At 39.0% G+C, this 21,879-nt stretch overlaps 1 protein-coding gene across 26 annotated transcripts in view; it reads left to right on the plus strand.

Moving 5' to 3' along the window:
- Positions 1 to 21,879, plus strand: part of lrrfip2 (leucine rich repeat (in FLII) interacting protein 2) — a 210,193-nt gene that overhangs the window by 155,207 nt on the left and 33,107 nt on the right. For 16 of the 26 annotated variants that reach the window (XM_041189812.1, XM_041189833.1, XM_041189811.1 and 13 more), the window contains 7 exons: positions 9,121 to 9,252; positions 9,442 to 9,513; positions 12,115 to 12,285; positions 15,249 to 15,341; positions 16,396 to 16,488; positions 16,956 to 17,048; positions 20,443 to 20,575. In XM_041189812.1, coding sequence (XP_041045746.1) covers positions 9,121 to 9,252; positions 9,442 to 9,513; positions 12,115 to 12,285; positions 15,249 to 15,341; positions 16,396 to 16,488; positions 16,956 to 17,048; positions 20,443 to 20,575 — 787 coding nt within the window. The remainder of the gene's footprint in view (positions 1 to 9,120; positions 9,253 to 9,441; positions 9,514 to 12,114; positions 12,286 to 15,248; positions 15,342 to 16,395; positions 16,489 to 16,955; positions 17,049 to 20,442; positions 20,576 to 21,879) is intronic. The other 10 variants (XM_041189816.1, XM_041189823.1, XM_041189835.1 and 7 more) reach the window with 5 other exon arrangements.

The raw sequence follows: 21,879 nt of genomic DNA on the forward strand, positions 1-21,879 counted from the left end.
AGCACATAATTTCACATTTTCTTGAAACTAAAGCTTTTTCATTAAAAACTTTAACTAAAAGTATCAATACTGGAGTTGTGTTAAAGAGTTATCTTTAACCATTTATTAAATACCTTGAAATTATTTCTTTTAATTGTATGCAGTTTGAGTTGTTTGGGCTCTAGAATGAAGGGGACTGCAAGGCAAATGCTGTTGATTTCAACCCTTTAAGTGATTACAGTGCCACGTTAAGAATTCTTGGGGCCCTGTGCATTTGATGGGAAAGAGGAAGCCTAAAAAAGCAGCAGTCAACTTTCAAAAGACAGATTTTGAAGGGTCAGTTAAGGAAACTGAACTGGGCAGAACGGTTAGAAGAGGAAAGTATCGAAGAAAGGTGGATCATGTTTAGGAACATGTGATTAGCAGTTGGCCATTTAGCCCTTCAAGCCTTTTCTTCAATCTGTGAGATCATGGCTGATCTGTGACCTAACTCAATGTAACTGCCTTTGCCCCACATACCTTAAATTATTTTGTTAACAAAATTTGTGAACCTACGAATCAAAATTAACAATTTCAAACTGTTAATGCCCTTTAGGTTTTCTATTTTCAGCCTTGATTTTTAGACTATGCACCCCCGTCCTAGAGTCGCCAACCAGCAGAAATCATCTCTATTTATCTCATCCATTCCCCTTAATATCTTGTAGATTTTGACTAAATCATCACTTAACCTGCTAAATTTCAGGCAGTCTTTATACTTTGTATTGTTGCTCATGATTTAGTCCTTGGAGTCAGGTATCACTGATAAATTATGTTGCCCTCCCTCCAAGGCCAGTACATCCTTCCTAAGGTGCAATTTCCAGAACTGCTCTGTACTGCAGGTGTGGTTTAATCAGGGCTTTGTATAGATATAGCATAACTTCTAACCACTTGTATTTTAATCCTCTAGTTATAAAGACCAAGCACTCCATTGGCTCTTTCTTTATGGTTGTTTTCAATACCCATCCATAACATTTTAATCTATGTACATGAACCCCAAGTCTCTTTGAAACTACACTGTTTCCAGCTTTTCACCATTTTTGAAGTAGTATGCACAATCTATTTTAAGTCCAAAGTGTATGACCTTACATTTGTCTATGTTGAAACCTATGAGCCATAATTTTGTCCATTTATTTAATTTATCAATATCTCTTTGTAATGTTTTGCTTCCACTGGTTACAATGCAGCCTATCCTTGTGTCATTTGCAACTTGGATATGTGACTTTTCAACCAATCACCTAAGCCATTAATACATGTAATGAATAGTTGAGGCACCAAACCATATCCTTGCAAGACACTACTTGTCATGTCCTGCCAATTTGAGTACCTACTCAATATTCATGCTCTTTTGCCACTCAGTCTGGAGCTTCAACTTTAGCTAACAGCCTGTTAGGATAATTTACCAAATGCCTTCTGGATGTAGATAGCATCTATAGACATTCCCTTGTCCACTACTTCAGTTACCTCTTCAAAAATTTAACCAGATTTGTCAGGCATGACCTGCCCATTACAAGTCCATGCTCGCTCTTCTTGACAGCTGAAAATTTTCAAGGTGTTCAGTTACCCTATTCTTAATATAGTTTCTTCAATAAGTATTTTGTATTTGTCTTCACAAAAGAAGACACAAAAGTATCCCAATAACAGTGGAAAATCAAGAAGCAAATGTTGAGGAGGACCTTAAAACAATCACTCATCTACCATGGTGGGATTTGAACCCAGGTCTCCAGAGTATTACCCTGGGTCTCTGGAATACCAGTCCAATGACAATACCACTGCACTACTGCATATGGAGGGTAGAATGTGGGAAGCCAGTCAAGAGTGCATTGGAATTGTCAAGTCTTATGACAAAGACTAGGTTGTGTTCAAGTCTCAAAAGAGAAGTATTGAAATTGGCTGTGAAAAGCATCAGAAAATCAGCGAGAGTCTTCAGGAAAGTTAATGTACTTTCTAGCATGCTCTGGCCTATATGTAATTCAATCCACACAATATGGAGCTCACAGTTCATTCTCTCTGGATTGGCTTGACAAGACCTCAGTGTTAGAAAGAAATGCTACTTGAGAGGGTGGACAATTGCACCTTAGGGCAGCTCTAGACAGGCAATAGGTATAGCTTTGCCAATATTGTCCACGTTCTAAGAAGAAGCCATAATTTTTTTCTTAAAAATCCATTTTGTTGGAATCTGTGTTTGGCATATGTTCATCTCTTTCAGATAAGACAGCGGTCTCAGCTGTTTCTTTCATATCGGGATCAATCAACCCATTATCCTTGTGCTCGGTTAGGTCTTTAATTGGAATTGTTCACTTTAATTCCATTCCCTTGCACTTTGCAAATATCCTATCGTATTTGTCCTTTATAAATATTTATCCTGTTCCCTTTAAATAACATGCTTTCTGCCCAAGTCAACTTGTGGTGCAGCATTTTGAGGGTTATATTAGTCAAAATGGATACTGAATGGGTGCTGTGCTAATGATCTCCAATTTGAAAATCTGGATTAAGCATGTAACTTTGGGGCTCCCTGGGTGCTGTTATTTATATGTGCCCCTCTGTCCTTGTGAACTATGGTGCCATCCCTTTACTTTAAAGTCTTCAATGAGTTGTCACCTCCCAAATCCATGCCCATCTTTCCCAGAACTCCATATTTGAATTCCTCCAATCAGATTTCCAAACCTTCAACAGGACTAAAGCAGCTCTTATCAAAGTCACAAATGACATTCTATGTCACTGAGAATGATAAATGATCCCTCCTTTAGAAGTTCGCGAAAATTTTAAAACCAGCAAAGGATGATTTTAAAAAGAGAAATTAGAATATAACAAAGGGCGAAATTAGAATGTGAGAGTAAATTAGCAAGAAATATGAAATAAAGTAGGAATAACCTCCACGATTATATAAAGAAGAGAGTAGTGAAAGTAAAGGTTGGTCCCTTAGAGGCTGAGACTGGGGAATTAATAGGGGGAAACAAGGAAATGGCAGGGGCTTGAACAAGTATTTTGTATCTGCCTTCACAATAGAAGACGCAGAAGTGTCCCAAGAACAATAGAAAATCAAGAAGCAAAAGTTGGGGAGGACCTTAAAATAATCAGGATCAGAGAAAAAGTACTCAAAACTAATGGGCCTGAAGGCTGACAAGTCCTTTGGGACTGATGGCCTGCATTCTAAAGAAATGGCTGCGGAGTTAGTGGAATCTTTGGATGTAATCTTCCAAAATTCCTTACATTCCGGGAAGGTCCCAGCTGATTTGGAAAACTTCACATGTAACACTGCTATTCAAGAAAAAAAGAAGACAAAGCAGGCAATTGTAGGGTAGTTAACCTAACATCTGACATAGGGAAAATGTTGGAAACCATTATTAATGAATAAGTAACAAGATATTTAGAGAATCACAATACAATCCAGCAAAGTCAACATGATTTTATGACAAGGAAATCATGTTTGACTAATTTATTAAAGTTCTTTGAGGATGTTACCAGCAGTGGGGGGATAAAGAGGGACCAGTAGATTTAGTGTATTTGGATTTCCAAACGTCGTTCAGTAAGGTGTTACAAAAGGTTACTACACGAGGTGTTGGAGGATGGCATGTTGGTTAGCATGGATGGAGGATTGGCTAATGCACAGGAACAGAATTTTGGCAACCACCCATCTCACCTGCTGCTGCCACTTGGGGCTGCCCTTTTGTAAAAGCAGTAGAGCATCAAGAGCATTTATAGGATAGCCACTCAGGGTCAGCATCAGGGTGATTGGTATAATATTTGTTAATGTGTGATATATTCATTGTTTACTGTTGCTGCAGATAAAAGTTGTTTCATTATGGCAATGGGCATTGGTGGAATTGGTGTTTTTTTTTATTGTGGCCTTCATGGGGAATGGGTTAAAAGGATAAAGTTCATGGAAGGTGAAGCCTGTGGTAACAGTGGTCTTGTGTCAGATGATAGGTCATGCTCTTAGAAATGTTCTTCAATTAGATAATAGCAAGTGTCCCTCAAGTGCAAACCTGAAATCCTTTGTTTCTCCTCTTCTTTTGTTTTCCCCCAACTCCCCCCTCACCACCACCACCACCACCACCACCAACTCCCGCTTGGCTCTTGAACTGAATTCTGCGGCACAGTTAGTGGTGTTAATAGCTGGCCTCTCCTGATTGCCAGATTGTGAAGCATGCAGAGGATCAACTCCAATCTGGAGACTTTCTAGGCCAAGTACAAGGTCAAGGATCTGCTTGAGGACCCTGTGGTCTACTCGGTGATATTTTCGATGGCTGAGAAGCTCACATTGTGCAAGTGCTCACCAGGTATCTAGGAATTTCTCATCAAAGACATGAGCCATGGCATCAGAGGGTCACTTAGCAGGCATTCACCTGCATGATGCACTGTCAGTGGTCACATATGAGCTACACATTGAGGGAACAGAATCCCTTTTCTTGTACACCTCTGAGCTTAAACGAGGTGCTCGTAGTCTAGACTCCCTGGACCATGGGGAATTCTGCAATCCTGCCAAATCCTAGAGCTTTCTGCCTCTGGTCCTCTCTGGCAATGGGAAACAGTATATAGTTATTCCTCAGTGTATAGAGCTGCAGAGATCTCCGTTTTGCCAAAGTGCATACAGAATTGTGTTATTACGGTTGGCAACCTGGAAGGTTCTGGTAACACAAAAATTAAGAGCTAGTGAGATTTTAACTGCCACAAGCAATGTAGTCTTGTGTGTACTGCGATGTCTGAGTCTTCATTCCACAAGGGTACAGATCTTGGACAAGCTCCTTGGTAAACTGGAACCTCCTGCGTTTGCCTTGGGTCATGTGAATGTAGTGGTAGTCTTTCCTGACTGCTTAGAGTGGATAAGGCCTCCTGCTGAGAGCTGCCTTTCCTGTTCTCCTGCAGTATCTCACCTTATCCATCTAATTGTAGCTTGAGTATCACTTGCAATGGCTTCTCTTCTTGTTTCCACACTGTTACCTCTTTCCCCCATGGATCTATCCTTGGCTGCCTCCTATTTCTCATCTACATGTTGCCCTTCAGCAACATCATCCAAAAGCAATGTTAGTTTTCACATGTATGCTGATGACACCCATGTATGCTTGACTCCTCTACTGTTGCTAAATTATTAGACTGCTTATCTGACATCCAGTACTGGATAGAATCATTGAATACAATCATTGGATGGTTACGGATAAGCAGAAATTTCCCCCAATATTGCAAAGATTGAAGCCATTGTTGTCGATCCCCACTCTAAACTCCATTCCCTGGCTACTGACTCCACCCCTTTCTCTAACAACAGTCTGTTTCCAACCTTGGTGTCACATTTGATCCTGAGATGAACTTCCAACCTCATTTGCCGCTTCACTAAGACCGCCTGTTTCCACCTCTCTAACTTTGTTCAACTTCGCCCCTGTCTGAGCTCGTCATCTATTGAAACGCTCATCCGTGACTTTATCTCTGGACTGGACTATCCAACACACTCCCAGCTGATCTTCCACACCTTGTGTTTTGTAAACTTGAGGTCATCCAAAACTCTGTCGGTGTCTTAACTTGCAATAGATTCTGTTCGTGCTTGGCTACTGGTCAAACAATGTCTTGTTTTTAAAATTCTCAGCCTTGTTTTTAACTCCTTCCATGGCCTCACCCCTCCCTCTCTATCTCTGTAATCTCCTGCAACTCCACAACCTTCTGGGATACCTGTCATCCTCTAATTCTGGCCTCTTGTGCATTCCCAATTTGAATTACTCCACTGAAGGCTGTGCCTTCAGTTACCTAGGCTACAAGCTCTGGAATTTCCTCCCTACACCTTTCTGACTCTTGACCTTGCTCTCCACCGTTAAGACATTCCTGAAAACTTACTTTTTTGACCAAGCTTTTGGTCATCTGACCTAATTTCTCTTTCTGTTTGGTGTCATTCTTTGTTTTATAATACTCCTGTGAAGTGCCTTGGGATGTTACTTTACATTAAAGCTGCTGTATAAATATAAGTAGTTGAAGCAGTTGATACTGCTTTGCCTGGCCTCATCTCCTCTCATTCCTCATGCAGGAAAACCCCTCATCAAGATGCACGTGATGTGGTTCCTTTCTCTTCTTAACTCCTATAATGTGTCCAATAAGGAAGAGTAGCACAGCATTGGTTCTTTTTAGCAGAAGCCATGTGAGAATTTCCAGGAAAGATGTGGGTACAGTTCCTAACACATACGTCAACAACTTTACCAAGATAGCGTCTTGCACTAATCACAAGCTAAATCAACATTGTAGCTTAAGACCCCATTTTGGCCACTGCACAGGCTCTTGACACTCAAAGCAGCCAGTGGAAAATTGTCCTGCAAGTTTTAATAATCCACAATATGAAGAAGTTTTCCCGACTCCCCCTTTCATTCTTTCATGATCACCCTTGGTCTTTGATCCCTTGTTACCCATTCACCACTGGAAGCAATCTTTATTTATGCTCTGAAAAACATCAACATTTTGAGATATTTTACATCCCCTTGCCCCAAACCTCCTTTATTCCAGTAAACAATAATTGCAGATGCATTAATTTGAGTGTAATTGATGAGAATTAAACTCTGTGAAAGTTCGCAATAGAACGTGATCAGCGAAAATGGTGGTAATAGGTAATATTTTTAGTGACGATATATATAATTCCTGTTATATTTGAAAAATGTTCATGTTTCCCAACGCATGTTAATAACGGCCGTCCTTCATACTGTTTTTTGAATGGTTCTTAACCTGAAAACCACACTGGAGTGAGTTATTTGGATAAAGTCCAAGTCAAATGCTCGTCTTAGTTGCATATGATTAAGGGTTTAATTTCATGCTGGTTTGTACAAAGAACCAACAGTTTGGCTTTTTGTATCACCTTGCGCATTTTAGCTTAATGCCTGTAGATAAAATTACAACTCTGCCTAAGAAGTCTTTTGTATGAAGTATTAGCTCAGATATATTCTCAATGAATTTTAAATGTTGCTTCTAGCTATCAAATAAAAACTTTTTCGAAAGGCAAGGAACAAGTAGGACTCTTGACTCAGCATTTATCTAATTTAATAGGAGGAAAAGCCTCAACTGAAAATTCACAAGTTCATGAGGGCCATTTCTTTATTTTTAAAACTCATTTTCTGGATGTCCCTGATAAGGCCAGCGTTTATTACTTGTTCCCAGTAGTTACTACTATTGAGTAATTTGTTAGGCCACTTCAGAGAGGCGTTGAGTTAAGAGTCAACCACTGTTGTGAGGCTGAAGTTGCATATTGGCTAAATAGCAGGTTTCTTTCCCTAAAGGACATTATCGAGCCAGTTGTGGTTTTACAACAATCTGTCTATTAATTGATAATTTTATTGATGCTAGCTTTTCATTTCCATAATTTTAATCTGAATTCAAATTGTTCATGTTCTTGTTCCCTGGGTTATTAGTCCTGACCTTTGCTTTCTTTTGAACAAGTAATCCTAAATGGACTTGCACTGTATAGCATTTTTTTTGACCTCAAGACATCCCAAAGTTCTTTGTAGTAATTGAAATGCTTTTGACTTGTTGTCATTTAAGAAATCTAATAGTGTAGGAAGGTCCCACAAACAGCAAAAATACAATTTGTTTTGCTGATGTTGGCCTAAGTGATAACTATTAGATAGGGTTTCAGAAGAAATCCATTGCTTTTTTTTAAAAATAGTGCATGGAATCTTTTGCATCCATCCAAGAGGGCTTTCAGTGGAAAGATAGCACCTCCAGCAGGGCAGTGTTCCTTGGTACTGCAATGAAATGTCAACCTAGATGATTTGCTTAAGTGCTTGTAGTGTGGCTTGAATCTATGTCCTTCTGATTCAGAGGTGAAAATGCTGCTTCATGAACCATAGCTGGTGTAACCATTATCCAACCATGCACAGAAATTGCTAATAAAAGGAGATTTGGGGGACTCTTGATTATTCATCACATTCCTCAGTCCACATAGCAGTGGGTTTGTGGTGGGATGGGAGGCTAGGTTTGGAGGGAGGGACTCCTGTACTAAAATGGATTTTTCAGAATCCTCTATTCCTCAAGCATTATAATCACTCAATGGCCAGGATTTTCCCCTTGGTGATTTGGGGGCGGGGCCCACTCGCCGAGGGGAAAATGACACGGGATGACGTCAGGAGGAACCCCTGACGTCATCCCTTTCCCTTTAAATTTTTAGGAAGGCGGGCGGACAGTGAAATCAGTTGACCGTCTGCCAACCTGTCAATGGCCATTTGAGGCCATTGACAAGCTGATTAAGATAATTAAGGACTTACCCATCCAAGCTTAAGACTGGTGGACAGGCCCCAGCGGGCTCCAGATTATTAATGAAACTTCATCCACTGGCGGGATGAAGTTTCATGTCCGTTTTTTAAAAATTTAATAAACTTTGTGTTTCTTATTAACATGTCTCATCTTGTGTGACATTGTCACATGAGGGGGACATGTTAATTTTAATATTTCTCTCTTTTTTGACTTACCTGTCAGTGAACTCCCTGAGACTGCACTTTGCCTCAGGGAGCAGTGTGCTCTTTCGCGCACATGCGTGAAAGAGCGCACTTTGACAGATGGGGAATTACCCACCACCCCCTGCACAGGAAGTGCATAGCGCTTCCTGTTGGGAAGGCTGCTGGGCGGGCCTTAATTGGCCTGCCCACTCAAAATAGCAGTGGGCCCCGTTTCGGTGGCGGGGGTCAACTGTCCCCCCACCGCCGAGCCAGTGGGGCCCGCCCTCCATCCGAGGGCAAAATTCTGTCCAATGTGACTCCCTTGGATCACAATAAACCAATTTGCTCAAAACCATTCTATCCACATCGGAGAGGAGGACCAAGAGTAGATCATTTAATGGATATTTTCAGGTGGTGAATGATATCTGAGGTAATGAGAAAGTAGTTCCACTTAGACATTATTTGAAACTGTATCATTTTCCACTTAGAATGAGCAACTTCTCTGAAAAATCAACAATTTTTACTTTCTTTTCCTGAAACATGGACTAGATCATACTTCCTTTAAAACCCAAATTCAGAATATTTAACACTTACTCTGCTTTACCAGTTGTCATACAGTCACAGCAGAAGTTGTACATCCTGAAATTCACTTCTTTGTTTCCATGGCAATTGCTACAATCTGTCTCTTTCTTTCACCTACCAGCCTGCTTCTCGAAATGCAGTTGCAGGGCTGTCAGCAGCGACACTGGCCTCTCTTGGGGGATCTTCCTCTCGACGAGGGAGCGGGGATACAAGTAGCATACTGGATCCAGATGTTTCACTCAGTGAACTGCGGGTAAGGTTTATTAAACTATATACTTGCATAGAGCTGGTGATTTAATTTAACTTAATTTAAATGCTTCTATCTATTGACCAAATTCTTATAGCATTGTGTGCATCAAAAATATAACACTACTTCAGCTTGATGTTTTTTGTTCCCTTCCCCCTCCCATTTATCCAATGGTTCATTCCATGTGTCCAACAGGATATCTATGAGCTTAAGGACCAGATACAAGATGTAGAGGGGAGATACATGCAGGGATTAAAAGAACTTAAGGTATCAGGGCCATGTCCCCTAGCATGTTTTTTCTATTTCCTGTGGCTGTCACACTGGGAATTTGAGCTGCACTCCTTTAACATACTAGAGCAGAGTCCTTTTGTAGCATTTGACTAACTTTTGTTTTGGCTCATTGGTAGATATTTTGGATTCTTATTATGGCATGTGCTCTTATCTGAATGTAACCCTTACAGCAATTCATGTTTTTCTGTGTAGTGTTAGTTTGATAAATAATAACTTTGTTGTCTCAAAGCAACTAGCCACAGAACAGTAGCAATTTGAGCAAAAAAACTGTGCCTCACAAAGGTGGAAAACAATTCCACTTGTTTAAACCTGACCTCTGACTTGACTTGTCTTGAATGACAGCAGTTTGCATTTTATGTAATTTACCGTATGTTTAGAATGTGAGCATGGAACCAGCAATGGAGAGCTCTGCATTTTCAGTCTTTGGAAACATTTGAGAATTTGTTTAGAACCTGTTAGAAAAAGATAAAAAATTAGGAAATGTGGGGAGTGGGATGGGTAAAGTCAAAATTTCAGTGGCAGCTGGAGCGTAAAATGATCTTGCATGGCTTTTAAAAAAAATGCCTATCTTCATAATTCAATTCTTATCCGTAAGTACAAAGATGTGTTTTTTTTCTAAAGGATCAAAGGGACTTTAAATAATCGGAATGCAAGGCTAGAAGAGGGAGTACCTATTTTTGGAAAGACAGAGGTTGCTTTTACAGTTCATGTCAGGTAAAATAATTGGAAAAATCAGGATTTTAATCAGGAGATACTGAATATCAAAAAAACTAAAATTCAAGCAAAAAACTAACCAAGAGGTAAACTATAAGAACATTTTTCCGTTTCAAACCTGGGAGTGTGGAGCCCTGTGGATATTTGCGAAGGGACAGTCAAAATGACGCTTCACTGTTTCTGGATAGAAAAATAAGCTTTTTATTTCTTAAATTTCAAAAGATTTCGTAGCCGGTACCTTTTAAAAATGCATTGCTTTTCATCATGGAAATGTAAGGGACTATATTCATTTTAACAGTCTTTCAAATAATTGCTCTTTATCTGTGTTATTGTACAAATGTTACTAGGATATGGATTGTGCTTCTGCATGGCGAGAGTATTAGCAGTAGTTTTTTTTTGAACATAGCCTCAATATTTTCGTTGCTTAAATTTAAGTAAAGGTTCCTAGTATTAAAGTTGCTCATCAGAATAGCCTAAACTATCATCATTATTCATCTTGTTACCTAATTTTTCAAACTTGGACCTTGCTTTCTGCTTGCCTTTTTTTGTCACGGCTAGAGCAGAAGGAAATTTTTTCGCTGCACTTCGGAAAACTATGAATTTCAATTAAATACTTGGGAAACTGAAAATCTTGGGCTCAGCTGCAAAAGTAGTATAAAATATGGAGGTGAACAAAAGTTGAACGAAGCAACCAAGAGATTCCTGAACTGTAATCTCTATCAGGAGAAGAGTTGTCTCACTTAGCTGGTTTAGCTTGCATTGAACAGCTCATTTTTATGCAGATAAATGTTGACTTGCATCTCCAAACAGGAAGGCTATACAAACATACATTAGAACAAGGAGCAGGAGTGGGCCATTCAGCTTCTCGAGCTTGCTCCGCCATTTAATGAGATGATGGCTGATTGGATATTAACCTGAAATCTGCATCCCACCTACCCCCGATAACCCTTGCTTACCATGAATCTGTCCATCTCGGCCTTAAAAATATTCAAAGACTCTGCTTCCACTGCCTTTTCAGGAAGAGAGTTCCAAGACTCTCAACCCTCTGAGTAAAAAAATTTCGCCTCATCTCGCTTTTAAATGATTCATCAAAATTAATCGAAAGGATGTTAGAGACTTCTTTCCTTTTCCTAAAACTGTGTATTGATTAGCTTTTGCACAACCTTAACAGTTTTTTTAAAACTGAAAATCTAGCAATATGTGGTGATTTGAAAGCTCAAGTTTCCTTTAATCTAGTATTCGAATCTGTGAAACCCTTAAATTGTATCCCTAGAAGGGGGGAAGTTTCGGGAGGTTTTATATTCACTGAAAGTACTGCAAGTACTGTCTAAAAACAAAACACAAACAGATCTAATTTCTAGACAGCAGATTTAATTTGAAGGTTTTCCATGAGCCCAAATTATGCATTATTTTCAGAGTTTTTTTCCAGTGTTCTACAAGCAAGACCCACAGGAGGTTTAGATAAACTGACTCCTAGACTTTGGAATGTACATGGTAAAATTTTCACACAAGCTACCAACTGTTTGTTTGCCTTGTCTTATTCTTAAGTGTTTTTAACACAAAACAAAAAATTGTTTTCAGTACTGTTTTTCCCCTATAGTTCCTCTTACATTTATTAGTGAGGTTCTAATAGGCAAAAGAACAACTGAGTGAATAACTGTGGGAATTAAGTGATATTTGCTTGCTGCACTGATAAATAGATTATAAATTGGCAACCTGCAATCATGTTGACTTTTTTTCCTCTCATCCTCCATGTTACTATCAAATCAGGTTTCTAATACATTGCGGCATATTCTTTATGTTTGCAGTGTTTCCAACATCATTGATTCTGTCACCAGACTATCAGTTATTTTCAATTTGCAGGATTCGTTATCAGAAGTAGAAGAGAAATATAAAAAAGCTATGGTCTCCAATGCACAACTAGACAATGAAAAATCTAACCTCATCTACCAAGTGGATACACTAAAAGATGTTATTGAAGAAATGGAGGAGCAGATGGCTGAGCTATATAGAGAGAATGAAGAAAAATCAAAGGTAATCAATTATGAACAACTACAGCAATGGCTGAGTGTTACTGTTTGTTTTGCACTTATGAAGATGTGTTTTCTTAACATAATGTTGATCAAAAGATCCCTTTAAGGTTACAAGTATAATTTTGCAGCTTTGGTTTTTTGAGTTGACATAACTTATCTGACTTCTGTTGCAGCAAGAGCTGCACCTGCTCAATTGCCTTCTTTCAGGAAATGTGTAATGATGGATGGATTGTATATAAAATTAATTCTGATAGTGTTGTTCAAAAGAAATTTTTGACAATATGATTTGTGTTAAATAGTTACATTTGAAATCTGCTATAAAGCAAAGATGTAAAAAAAAAAAGGGCACTAGCATATTTAAACTTGAGTGGAAACAAACCTACTGAGCACTAAATCTAGTTGAAGACTGGTGACTGAGGAGCAGAGTTGATTCGCATTTTGGCATGTCCACTCCTGATGATGAAATTGAAATGTGTTTTTAATCTAATTCAGAATGAATAATGAATAAAATGGATTTTTATAGTACCTCATTCCCACCTTTCAGGATGTTTCATAGAGCTTCCAAGCAATTATTTACTTTTGAAGTTCAGTCACTGTTGTTATGTTAGTGAATGTAGCACCCATTTTCTGCACAGCATGGTCCTATGAGCAACATATAAGTTGACCATTTGATCTATTTTTGATAGACTTCAAGAATTTCAAGGCCTCTTTCAGTTAGCGCCATGGGAAATATTGTGCCCACTGGAAGCCTAGGAATGGACAAACAGGGATCATCATCTGAATTGTTAATAAATATGGTGACTAGTTGAAACACTTATGGGACACCACAAGCCACATAGTGCCATTATGTCTATTCTTGTCTCCTGGCATCGGCCAATTTCCTAATTGGGTCAATAATTTGCCTTCAATTCTATGGGGTTCAACTTTAACAGTCATTTGGTAGTACAGAACTTGAGTATTGCTGAAAAAAGATATATTTTTGTTGAAGCTTTTGGTCTTGCACTCGTAAGGACAATTCACAAGGAAGTGCCAATGTTAGTCACCATCAACTGGTGCATTCTCCATGGCAACGTCTCCACCAATCTGAGTTCATTTGCTAACCAATCAGCGCACTCTTCTCATACAGTTTAAGTTTGTTGTTTCCCCTGACATTGGCATTTTCTTGCAAATTGTCTTGATGAGTGCAAGATGAAAAGCTTTGACAAAAAATGTCTCTTTTTTCAGCAATATTTAACTAACAGCTTCTCACGATAGGCAATGCTTTCTAGCCCAGTATACCATCTGTGTCATATCTAACATAGGAAAGTGTAATGCTGCCATTGATATACGAATATACGGATTAGGAGCAGGAGTAGGCCATTCAGCCCCTCAAGCCTGCTCTGACATCAAATAAGATTATGGCTGATCTGATTATGGCCCCAGTTCCACATTCCTGCCTATTTCCAATATCCTTTGACTCCCTTGTTAGTCAAGAGTCCATCTATTTCTGCCTTAAAGATATTCAGTGACCCTTTCTGGGGAAGAAACCCTAAGGGAAAAAACTTCTCCTTATGCCCATCTTAAATGGGAAACCCCTTATTTTTAAACTGTGTCCCCTAGTTCCAATCTCTCCCAGAAGGGAAAACATCCTTTCAGCATGCACCCTGTCAGGTTCCCTCAGGATCTTATATGTTTCAATAAGATCACCTCTCAATCTTCTAAACTCCACTGGATACAGGCTCAGCCTGCCCAACCTTTCCTCGAAAGATGATAACCCCCAATCCAAGGTATCAGTCGAGTGAATCCTCTCTGAACTGCTTCTAATACATTGAAATCCTTAAAAGTGATTAAGTTTCATTCCTATCCTCATCATTCCTCACTTGGCACAAAAGCTCATAAAATGATGAGGGATAAAAGCAAAATACTGCCGATGCTGGAAATCTGAAACAGAAAAAAAAATGCTAGAAATACTCATGTCTGACAGCATCTGTGGAGAGATAGACAGCCAACTGCTCTGAGGAAGAGTCATATGGACTCAAAACGTTAACTCTGTCTTTCTCTTCACAGATGTTGTCAGGCCTGCTGAGTTTTTCCAGCATTTTTTGAAAATGATGAGGGAATCTGGTTGAGGAGAGCATAGTTGAGCCACACATAGGAACATATGAAGTAGGAGGATGAGTAGGTCATATGGCCTCTCCAGCCATACAGATTAGTGTGGGCCAAGATTTGATTTCTAGCCATTGTTGAGTTGGCTGATCTCAGTCAGGTGGTGATAGGAACACTGCAATTGGCCTCGCCAGGTTAACTTCTATGCAGCAACCCCTGATGCGTTCATGCTTTTGTACATTGGATGAAAACTAGTTTGCGCTCAGATGCGATGCTCTCCATAGTCAAATAATAGCCAACACGGTGCTTGGACGAAAGTAAAATATCATCAACAGGTGCTGCTCAATCTCCACCACTCAAGCAAGGCTTTAACATGTTCAGGAAAGTTGGCTGATAAATGTGGGCAATGCAAGAAGAAAAGTACAAGATTGTGTTATTTGCATTAATAAGCACATATCGGAACTGCCAATCCTAGTCAACCATAGGAACACTGTGTGTGTGTGTGTGTGTGTGTGTGTGTGTGTGTGTGTGTGTGTGTGTGTGTGTGTGTGTGTGTGTGTGTGTGTGTGTGTGTGTGTGTGTGTGTGTGTGTGTGTGTGTCTGGGTGTGTGTGTGTGGGGGTGTGTGTGTGTGGGGGTGTGTGTGGGTGTGTGTGTGTGGTGTGTGTGTGGTGTTATTCTTGTACATTGGCTGCATTCAAATCAAGTCCAGAGTTGGAAGAATAGTAGATGGGCCAACAGTGCCACTTATCATGCCATAATCTAATCATTGATATATCAAAAGAAAATGTGATAGTGTCTGAAAAAGTCATGGATGGACAACTTTAACAAATTGTAAGTAGATTTTTAAAAAAAATATGTACTATTGCTTTTTCTTCAGGAACTGGAACGGCAAAAACATATGTGTAGCGTGTCGCAACATAAAGTAGAAGAACTAAAAGAGGGTATTCAGCAAAGAGACACACTTATAGAGGTAGGTGGAGGGTGAAGGCCCCTGCTGTTGTCAAAAGTTCTGGCCTCAGTGTTTGCATAAATTGATAAAATAAATTTCTACAATTGGTAGAAAATGGCCCTTTGGCTCTTGACACCACTGGACATGGCATTAGTTGGGTTGGAGATTGCTGCTGAAAATTTGATGTTAACTGCCTTGAGAATGTCTTACAGTTTTGAATCTATGTAGCCAACGAGCTGATTATTTTAGGGTGCGATGTATTTCATAAACTAAGACTTCAACCTATATATCTTTAGATTTCTATCATCAAATTGTAAAATATTTTTGCAATAGTATAATAGAAATCAGATTAATATGGATGATACTAAGACATCAGTATACGTTCACTACATAATGTGTCAACAAACGAGCTGGGTTATTCAAATGAACTTGCATTAAATATGTTCAAAGCACTTTTTCACTTATATTCAACAATGAATGTATACACCATTATTGGAAATCGCAGTTGTAGGATGCCGTGAATTTTTCTTTTAGCTCTTTACTGCTGCCGCCTTTTGCAATCGAGGGCAATAAGTATCTCATTCAGGCATACTGAATAGTTAAGTAAAGTTGGGTAAATTTGTGTTATCAGATTCTCGAACCGAATTGGCTGCATTTTAAATAGATATAAAAATGGTTGTTGCAAGTTGATTGTACACCTTTTATGTCTGTAATCTGTACTCATACCCTGTTTCAGCAGTCTGCTGATTTGTATCCCTGGGGAATGACTGAAAAGGCCTGGGTAAATGTAACAAGCTTCCTCCTCCTTCAATGAATCCTGGCGACTTAAATGAGGAAAACTTTATACAGTTCAGTCTAAGCCAACTAATATCTAACAGCATCTGCAATTCTTTTTAAAATTAGGATTATTCATCTTTCTGCAGTCCTCTATTTCTTAATTGTACACTATTATGGCCTTGTGTGTTCATTTTGTTCAACGCCTTTAAACTCATCTTTTTTTCTTTTAACTGCCTAATCTGTCTTGTGCTCCAACCAATGCTGAACTTCCCTTCCTCGCCTGTGGCTTTTCCTGTAGGAGAACAAGTGTCTGCAGCAGAGGGTGGACACCCTCACCAGGGATGTGTTTGATCTGCAGGAAACTGTCAACTGGAAAGACAAAAAAATTGGGGTAGGAGGTCATATTGAGCAGTGGCTGCATGGGGTGTTATTTGTTGATTGGTTAGTAAATGTAATGTCGCATTCTACCATTCAGTGTGTTGGAGCATGATATACTTAGCAAGGAATTTAAGTAAAAGACAAACTGCCTCATTGCAAGTACTTTAGTGTAAATGTTCAGTGTAATTTTCCCATTTGTCTTCTGTATATCACGTATGACGTAGATTTATTGTTGTGGTTTGTTTGCTTAATCAAACATCTGAAAGCATGTGACAGATTGCAAAAGTTGTGCACTATGAAGTAAGAGAAGCTAATCTTGAGAAATTGTAGTTGCAGATGAGATTTTGTTTTTCCAAACTTCAACCCATTGCTTTCGCTTTTCCTACTGTCTCATCTGCTATATTCATGTCTTTGTTGCAATTTACACAAACTTTCTTTTCTCTGTCATGTTCTTTATCCTGCTTGTTGTCCTGTGCTCAGGCTCTAGAGAGGCAGAAAGACTACTTTGACTGCATTAGGAATGAGCGTGATGAACTGAAAGATGAATTGGCTGATCTAAGGGAAAACACAAAGGTAGGACATGTATGCGGTTTAGGCTAAACAGTGTTGAAGATTAATTTTTTGGGGGCTTTTAGTTAAAATCAGCAGCAATAAAAAGTGTGGTGACTGTAACTTGAATAATTATACATCACTTCATTTAAAATTGAGCATAACTATTATTTGCAAATTTCAATATGAATTCAATATTGGAAACCAGTTTCCTCCATTTCTCAGCAGCAGAAGATTGAGGATAAAAACAGAAAATGCTGGAAAAACTCAGCAGTTCTACTTCCCTTTAGCTCTGAAGAAGAATCATATGGACTCGAAACATAACTCTGTTTATCTCTCCACAGATGCTGCCAGACCTGCTGAGTCTTTTCAGCATTTTCTGTTTTTATTTCAGATTTCCAACATCTGTAGTATTTTGCTTTCATGAGAAGATTGAGGACGCTTGGTTATTTTATTTATATGTAAACTAATTAACATTGCTAGATAATTCCTTTTCAAATAAATTTTCCTTTGTTTTTGTTCAACAACCTTTGAATTTGGAATATGAGTTCACCCTCCTCCCACCAAAGAATGTTATTGGGTTAAGAAAAAAGTTTAAGATATGCAAAAGTAGAATAAAACTACCGCTGAAACAATGAAGTAGAAAATTAGCATTTCAATTTTAAAAAGAAAGCTGTGTTAATTTTTTGCTTGTCCCCCTGATTAACGTTCACCTTTGCTTCACTGACCTTTCATAGCATTTTCATTCAATGCATGTTTCTCATGTTGGGTCATTCAGTTGCTCATGTTTGTGTAGCACTTACCTGCTCATTTTTCTCTTCTCTTTGGTGAAGCAGCATTTCTCTGCTACATAGCTTTGCTGTCAAAAGTAAAACAATCTATGTTTTCAGGATTTAACTATTTCAGTTTTGAAAGAAAATGCCTCCATCTGAGATTTAGTATTATTTAGCTGAACTTGTACATGCTAAATGTAATCTATGTAAGAAAGTGACACAAATAACCACGTTAAGAAAACCTGGGTAGAGTTATCTTATTAAACAGAGCAGATTGCTTGAATGCAATGAAACGTTCCAGTGCTTCACAGGAGCATGATAAGATGAAGTATAATACCAGGCCAGGTAAGGAGACATTAGGTCAGATGACCAAACACTTGATTTGAGAGGTAGAGTTGAAGACTATTTTAAAGGAGGAAAGTGAGGTAGAGAGGTGGATAGGTGGTGTGAGGGTATTCCAGAACTTGGGGCCTAGACAACTGAAGGCACAGCCACCAATGGTGGAGCAAAAATTAAAATTGGGGATGTACAAGGGGCCTGAGTTAGAGGAGAGGAAGTGGAGATGTCTTGGAGGGTTGTCTGGTTGGGGGAGACTAGAACAATTGGAACGGATGAGGGATTTGTGGAGGGATTTGAAACCAAAGAGTTTTAAAATGGTGGTGCCACTGACCAATGTCGTCTTCACCTCAGAAATGGGCCTTGAGATCCATGTGATACCTACTCAATTTGCTTAATCTTATAACAGTAAGTCTCTTAATTTAGGATTTCCTTAATTTGAGGTACCACTTGAAATTTTGTGCTGGATTTATAGTGAATCTTAAAATCATAGAATAGTTACAGTAGAAAATGAAGCCATTTAGCCTGTCATGTATGTGCTAGCTGTCTGAAGGAGCAGTTCACCTAGTGCCAGTCCCCTGCCTTCTCCCTGTAGCCCTGCAAATTTTTCCTTTTCAGATAATCCAATTTCCTTTTGAATGCCTTGATTGAACCTGCCCCTATCATACACTCAGGCTGTGTATTTGAGATCCTAACTACTTGCTGCATGAAAAGATTTTTCCTCATGTTTCCATTATACCTCATCTCCCTCCCAGATATGGTAAATTCTGCCTCGTCTACCTCCAAATGTCAGTTCAGTGAGCTGGTGAGTTCATTAAACTGTTGATGCAACTCCTGCAGAACCTAGGTCCATGACTGCTTCTGAAGGGATCTGAGGTAAATGAATTGTTTAAAGATAAAGATAATTTATATTAAAGATGAAGGTGACATGAAGAGATGGGGCAAATTCCAGCATATGCTCTGTCATGTATTTTGCAATTTTCATCTCTGAGATTCTGTATGAGCTACTGATTTATGCTGAGAATATCCAAGCTAAGAAAGGGTGCCAAGTACTCAGGAAATTTAAGAATCAGAAAATCAATATCTTGAACAATATGGTGATGACAACCTAGAGAAGAATGAACTAACCCAGTTATTACAGCAGATCATGGAAAATGTACCAGCCACAAACAAATGCTGCAAGTATTGCAAAAGTCCCAAAATTGAGTCATAAGCTAACATGAGAACCAGAGAGGCAATGTTAACATCAGTTTTTAAAAAAGTGTCATTGACATTTCTCTTGGCATGTGTAATAGTTCATCACATGTATTTACAATAAGAGGAATGAAATTAGTAAACTTGGCCATGACTGATCTTTTCAGCAACATCATTGAGCAGTGTAATGAATGAACTAACTCCATGCGTCATTGCTGACTTTTGGGGAAATTATACATTACAAGTAGTTGAAGTACCATATGCATCAGTCTCTCATTCTGCCTTTTTGTTCAAAAATGTTTCCAAGTTTCTGAAGATAAATGCGTATTAGATACCCTACACTTGGTATTTGCTCTTTTTCCATTTGAAATTGTTTTGTGGCTGGTATAGTACATTTACAAAATCATGTGTATTTACATTTTAATCTGCTTGGCATTTATTTTAGTTGGTTAAGATCAAGAATTCTTGAACATGAAATCTTGTTCTTCAGGCAGACTTAATATGTGAAAAGCATACAGAACCAATCACGTGCATAAGGCAGTCTGCCCCTCAAAATACAAGTGGCTGGTTCCATTTCATTTTTTAATCTTAATATAATGCCCTGAAAATACTATTTTGCTGGTTATTTCTGTTTGTGAACTTGGATGCATTGGAATTATCTTTTTAGCATCCTGAATTCATTAACAGAGAAATCCTAAATTGGAACATCTCATTCCATTAGTATCAGTTAGTTAGCTAGAGGTACAGGTCTGGCTTCTCCAACCTCAATATTTTAACTTTGCTAGTGACCCAATGATTGTATAAATCTCTGACAAGAATTGATTTTATTTTAATGTCTCATGTTTTTGATGGTATCTGATGAAATTATATCCTTGAATCAGAAGAAAATGGTGTAACAGCTTCGCTAAGTTCAGTTTTTAGCTGTCATTATCAGATGCGCTCTTCTAGAAAACCACAAACTGTAGTATTCTGCTTGTAATGTAAAATATATTCCCACAGTTTTTTCAAGGTAACAGACTGCTTTACTTCATTTTGGTTATCAGTTGTATTGACCATAGAAATTCAAAGGTACTTGATTTCCAGCAGTTGAAAGTTTAAATAATTTTATCTTTCAGAAATACGGTTTGGTTATAATCCCCGAAGGCACACCTAATGGTGAAGTAAATCATGAACCAGTTGTTGGTGCGATTACAGTTGTGACTCAAGAGGCTGCTCAAGTGCTTGAAGGTGCAGGAGATGGACCACTAGGTAGTTCTTGTTCAAACTATATTTTTCTCAGTTAATAAACAATAGAGCTTAACCTTAACTTCTCGTGGCTGCTGTCATCTTTTAAAACATTTAATCTGGCTGGATAGCTTGGTTATTTCAATTTGGCAAATACTGTTACACTGGCGGAGACTGAACTTCAATTTGTGTGTTACAGTTCATTCAGGGAGTCTGAATTTCTGTGGGAGCATGCACTTTTTATATTCATGCTGTAGTCTGGAGCTAGGGGTCATGATGACAGAGGCTCCAACCTTCGTTCCATCACATGGCTGATCAGGAATCTCTCCCGCACTTAGATTGTACATTCAAATTAGCAGGAGTAGAAATAGACCATTTGTCCCCTCGAACCTGCTCCGCCATTCAATAAGATCATGGCTGATCTGATTGTGGCCTTAACTCCACATTCTACCTATTCCCAATGATCCTTGACTCCCTTGTTAGTCAAGAATCTATCTACCTCTGACTGTGCCTCCACCGCTGCCTGGGGAAGAAAGTATCAAAGATTCACGATCCTTTGGGAGAAAAAATTTCTTCCCTTCTCCGTCTTAAATGGGAGACCCCTTATTTTTAAACTGTGTCCCCTGCACCTGCCGTCGGTATGTTTTAGAAAAATTTGCAGCAGGTTGATAATCAATATGTTCGGCCACATTATGCATGCAGCTTCCTTGGTCACCAAGTCTTGGGGTGGGAATCAAACCTGGAGCTTCTGGCTCAGAGGCAGGGATGCTACCCACTGCGCCTTAATTCCTCCCCAAACTGAACTTCTTGAACAGCATGCAATTCAGCCTTCTTCACAGCAATAGGTGGGCGCACAGAAGCAACCACAAGAGAATACTTCTTAATTTGTTCATGGGATGAATGTTACTCGCAAGGCCAACATTTATTATTTATTGCCCATCCTGAATTTCCCTTGAGAAGCTGGTGGTGAGCTGCCTTTTTGAACCGCTGCAATCCATGTGGTGTAGTTACACCAACAGTGCTATTAGGAATGGCATTCCAGGATTTTGACCCAGTGACAATGAAGAAACAGCAATATAGTTCCAAGTCAGGATGGTGTGTGGCATGGAGGGGAGCTTCCACGTGATGGTGTTTCCATGCATCTACTTTGTCTTGGATGGTTTGGAACTTCTTGAGTATTTTTGGAGCTGCATTCATTCAGGCAAGTGATGAGTATTCTATCACACTCCTGATTTGTGCCTTAAACTAGGTGGACAGGTTTTGGAGGGTCAGATAGTGAGTTACTCACTGCAGAATTCCCAATTTCTGACTTCTTGTTGCCACAGTAT

The sequence above is a fragment of the Carcharodon carcharias genome, chromosome 6, assembly GCF_017639515.1.
Source record: "Carcharodon carcharias isolate sCarCar2 chromosome 6, sCarCar2.pri, whole genome shotgun sequence".
Taxonomy (NCBI): domain Eukaryota; kingdom Metazoa; phylum Chordata; class Chondrichthyes; order Lamniformes; family Lamnidae; genus Carcharodon; species Carcharodon carcharias.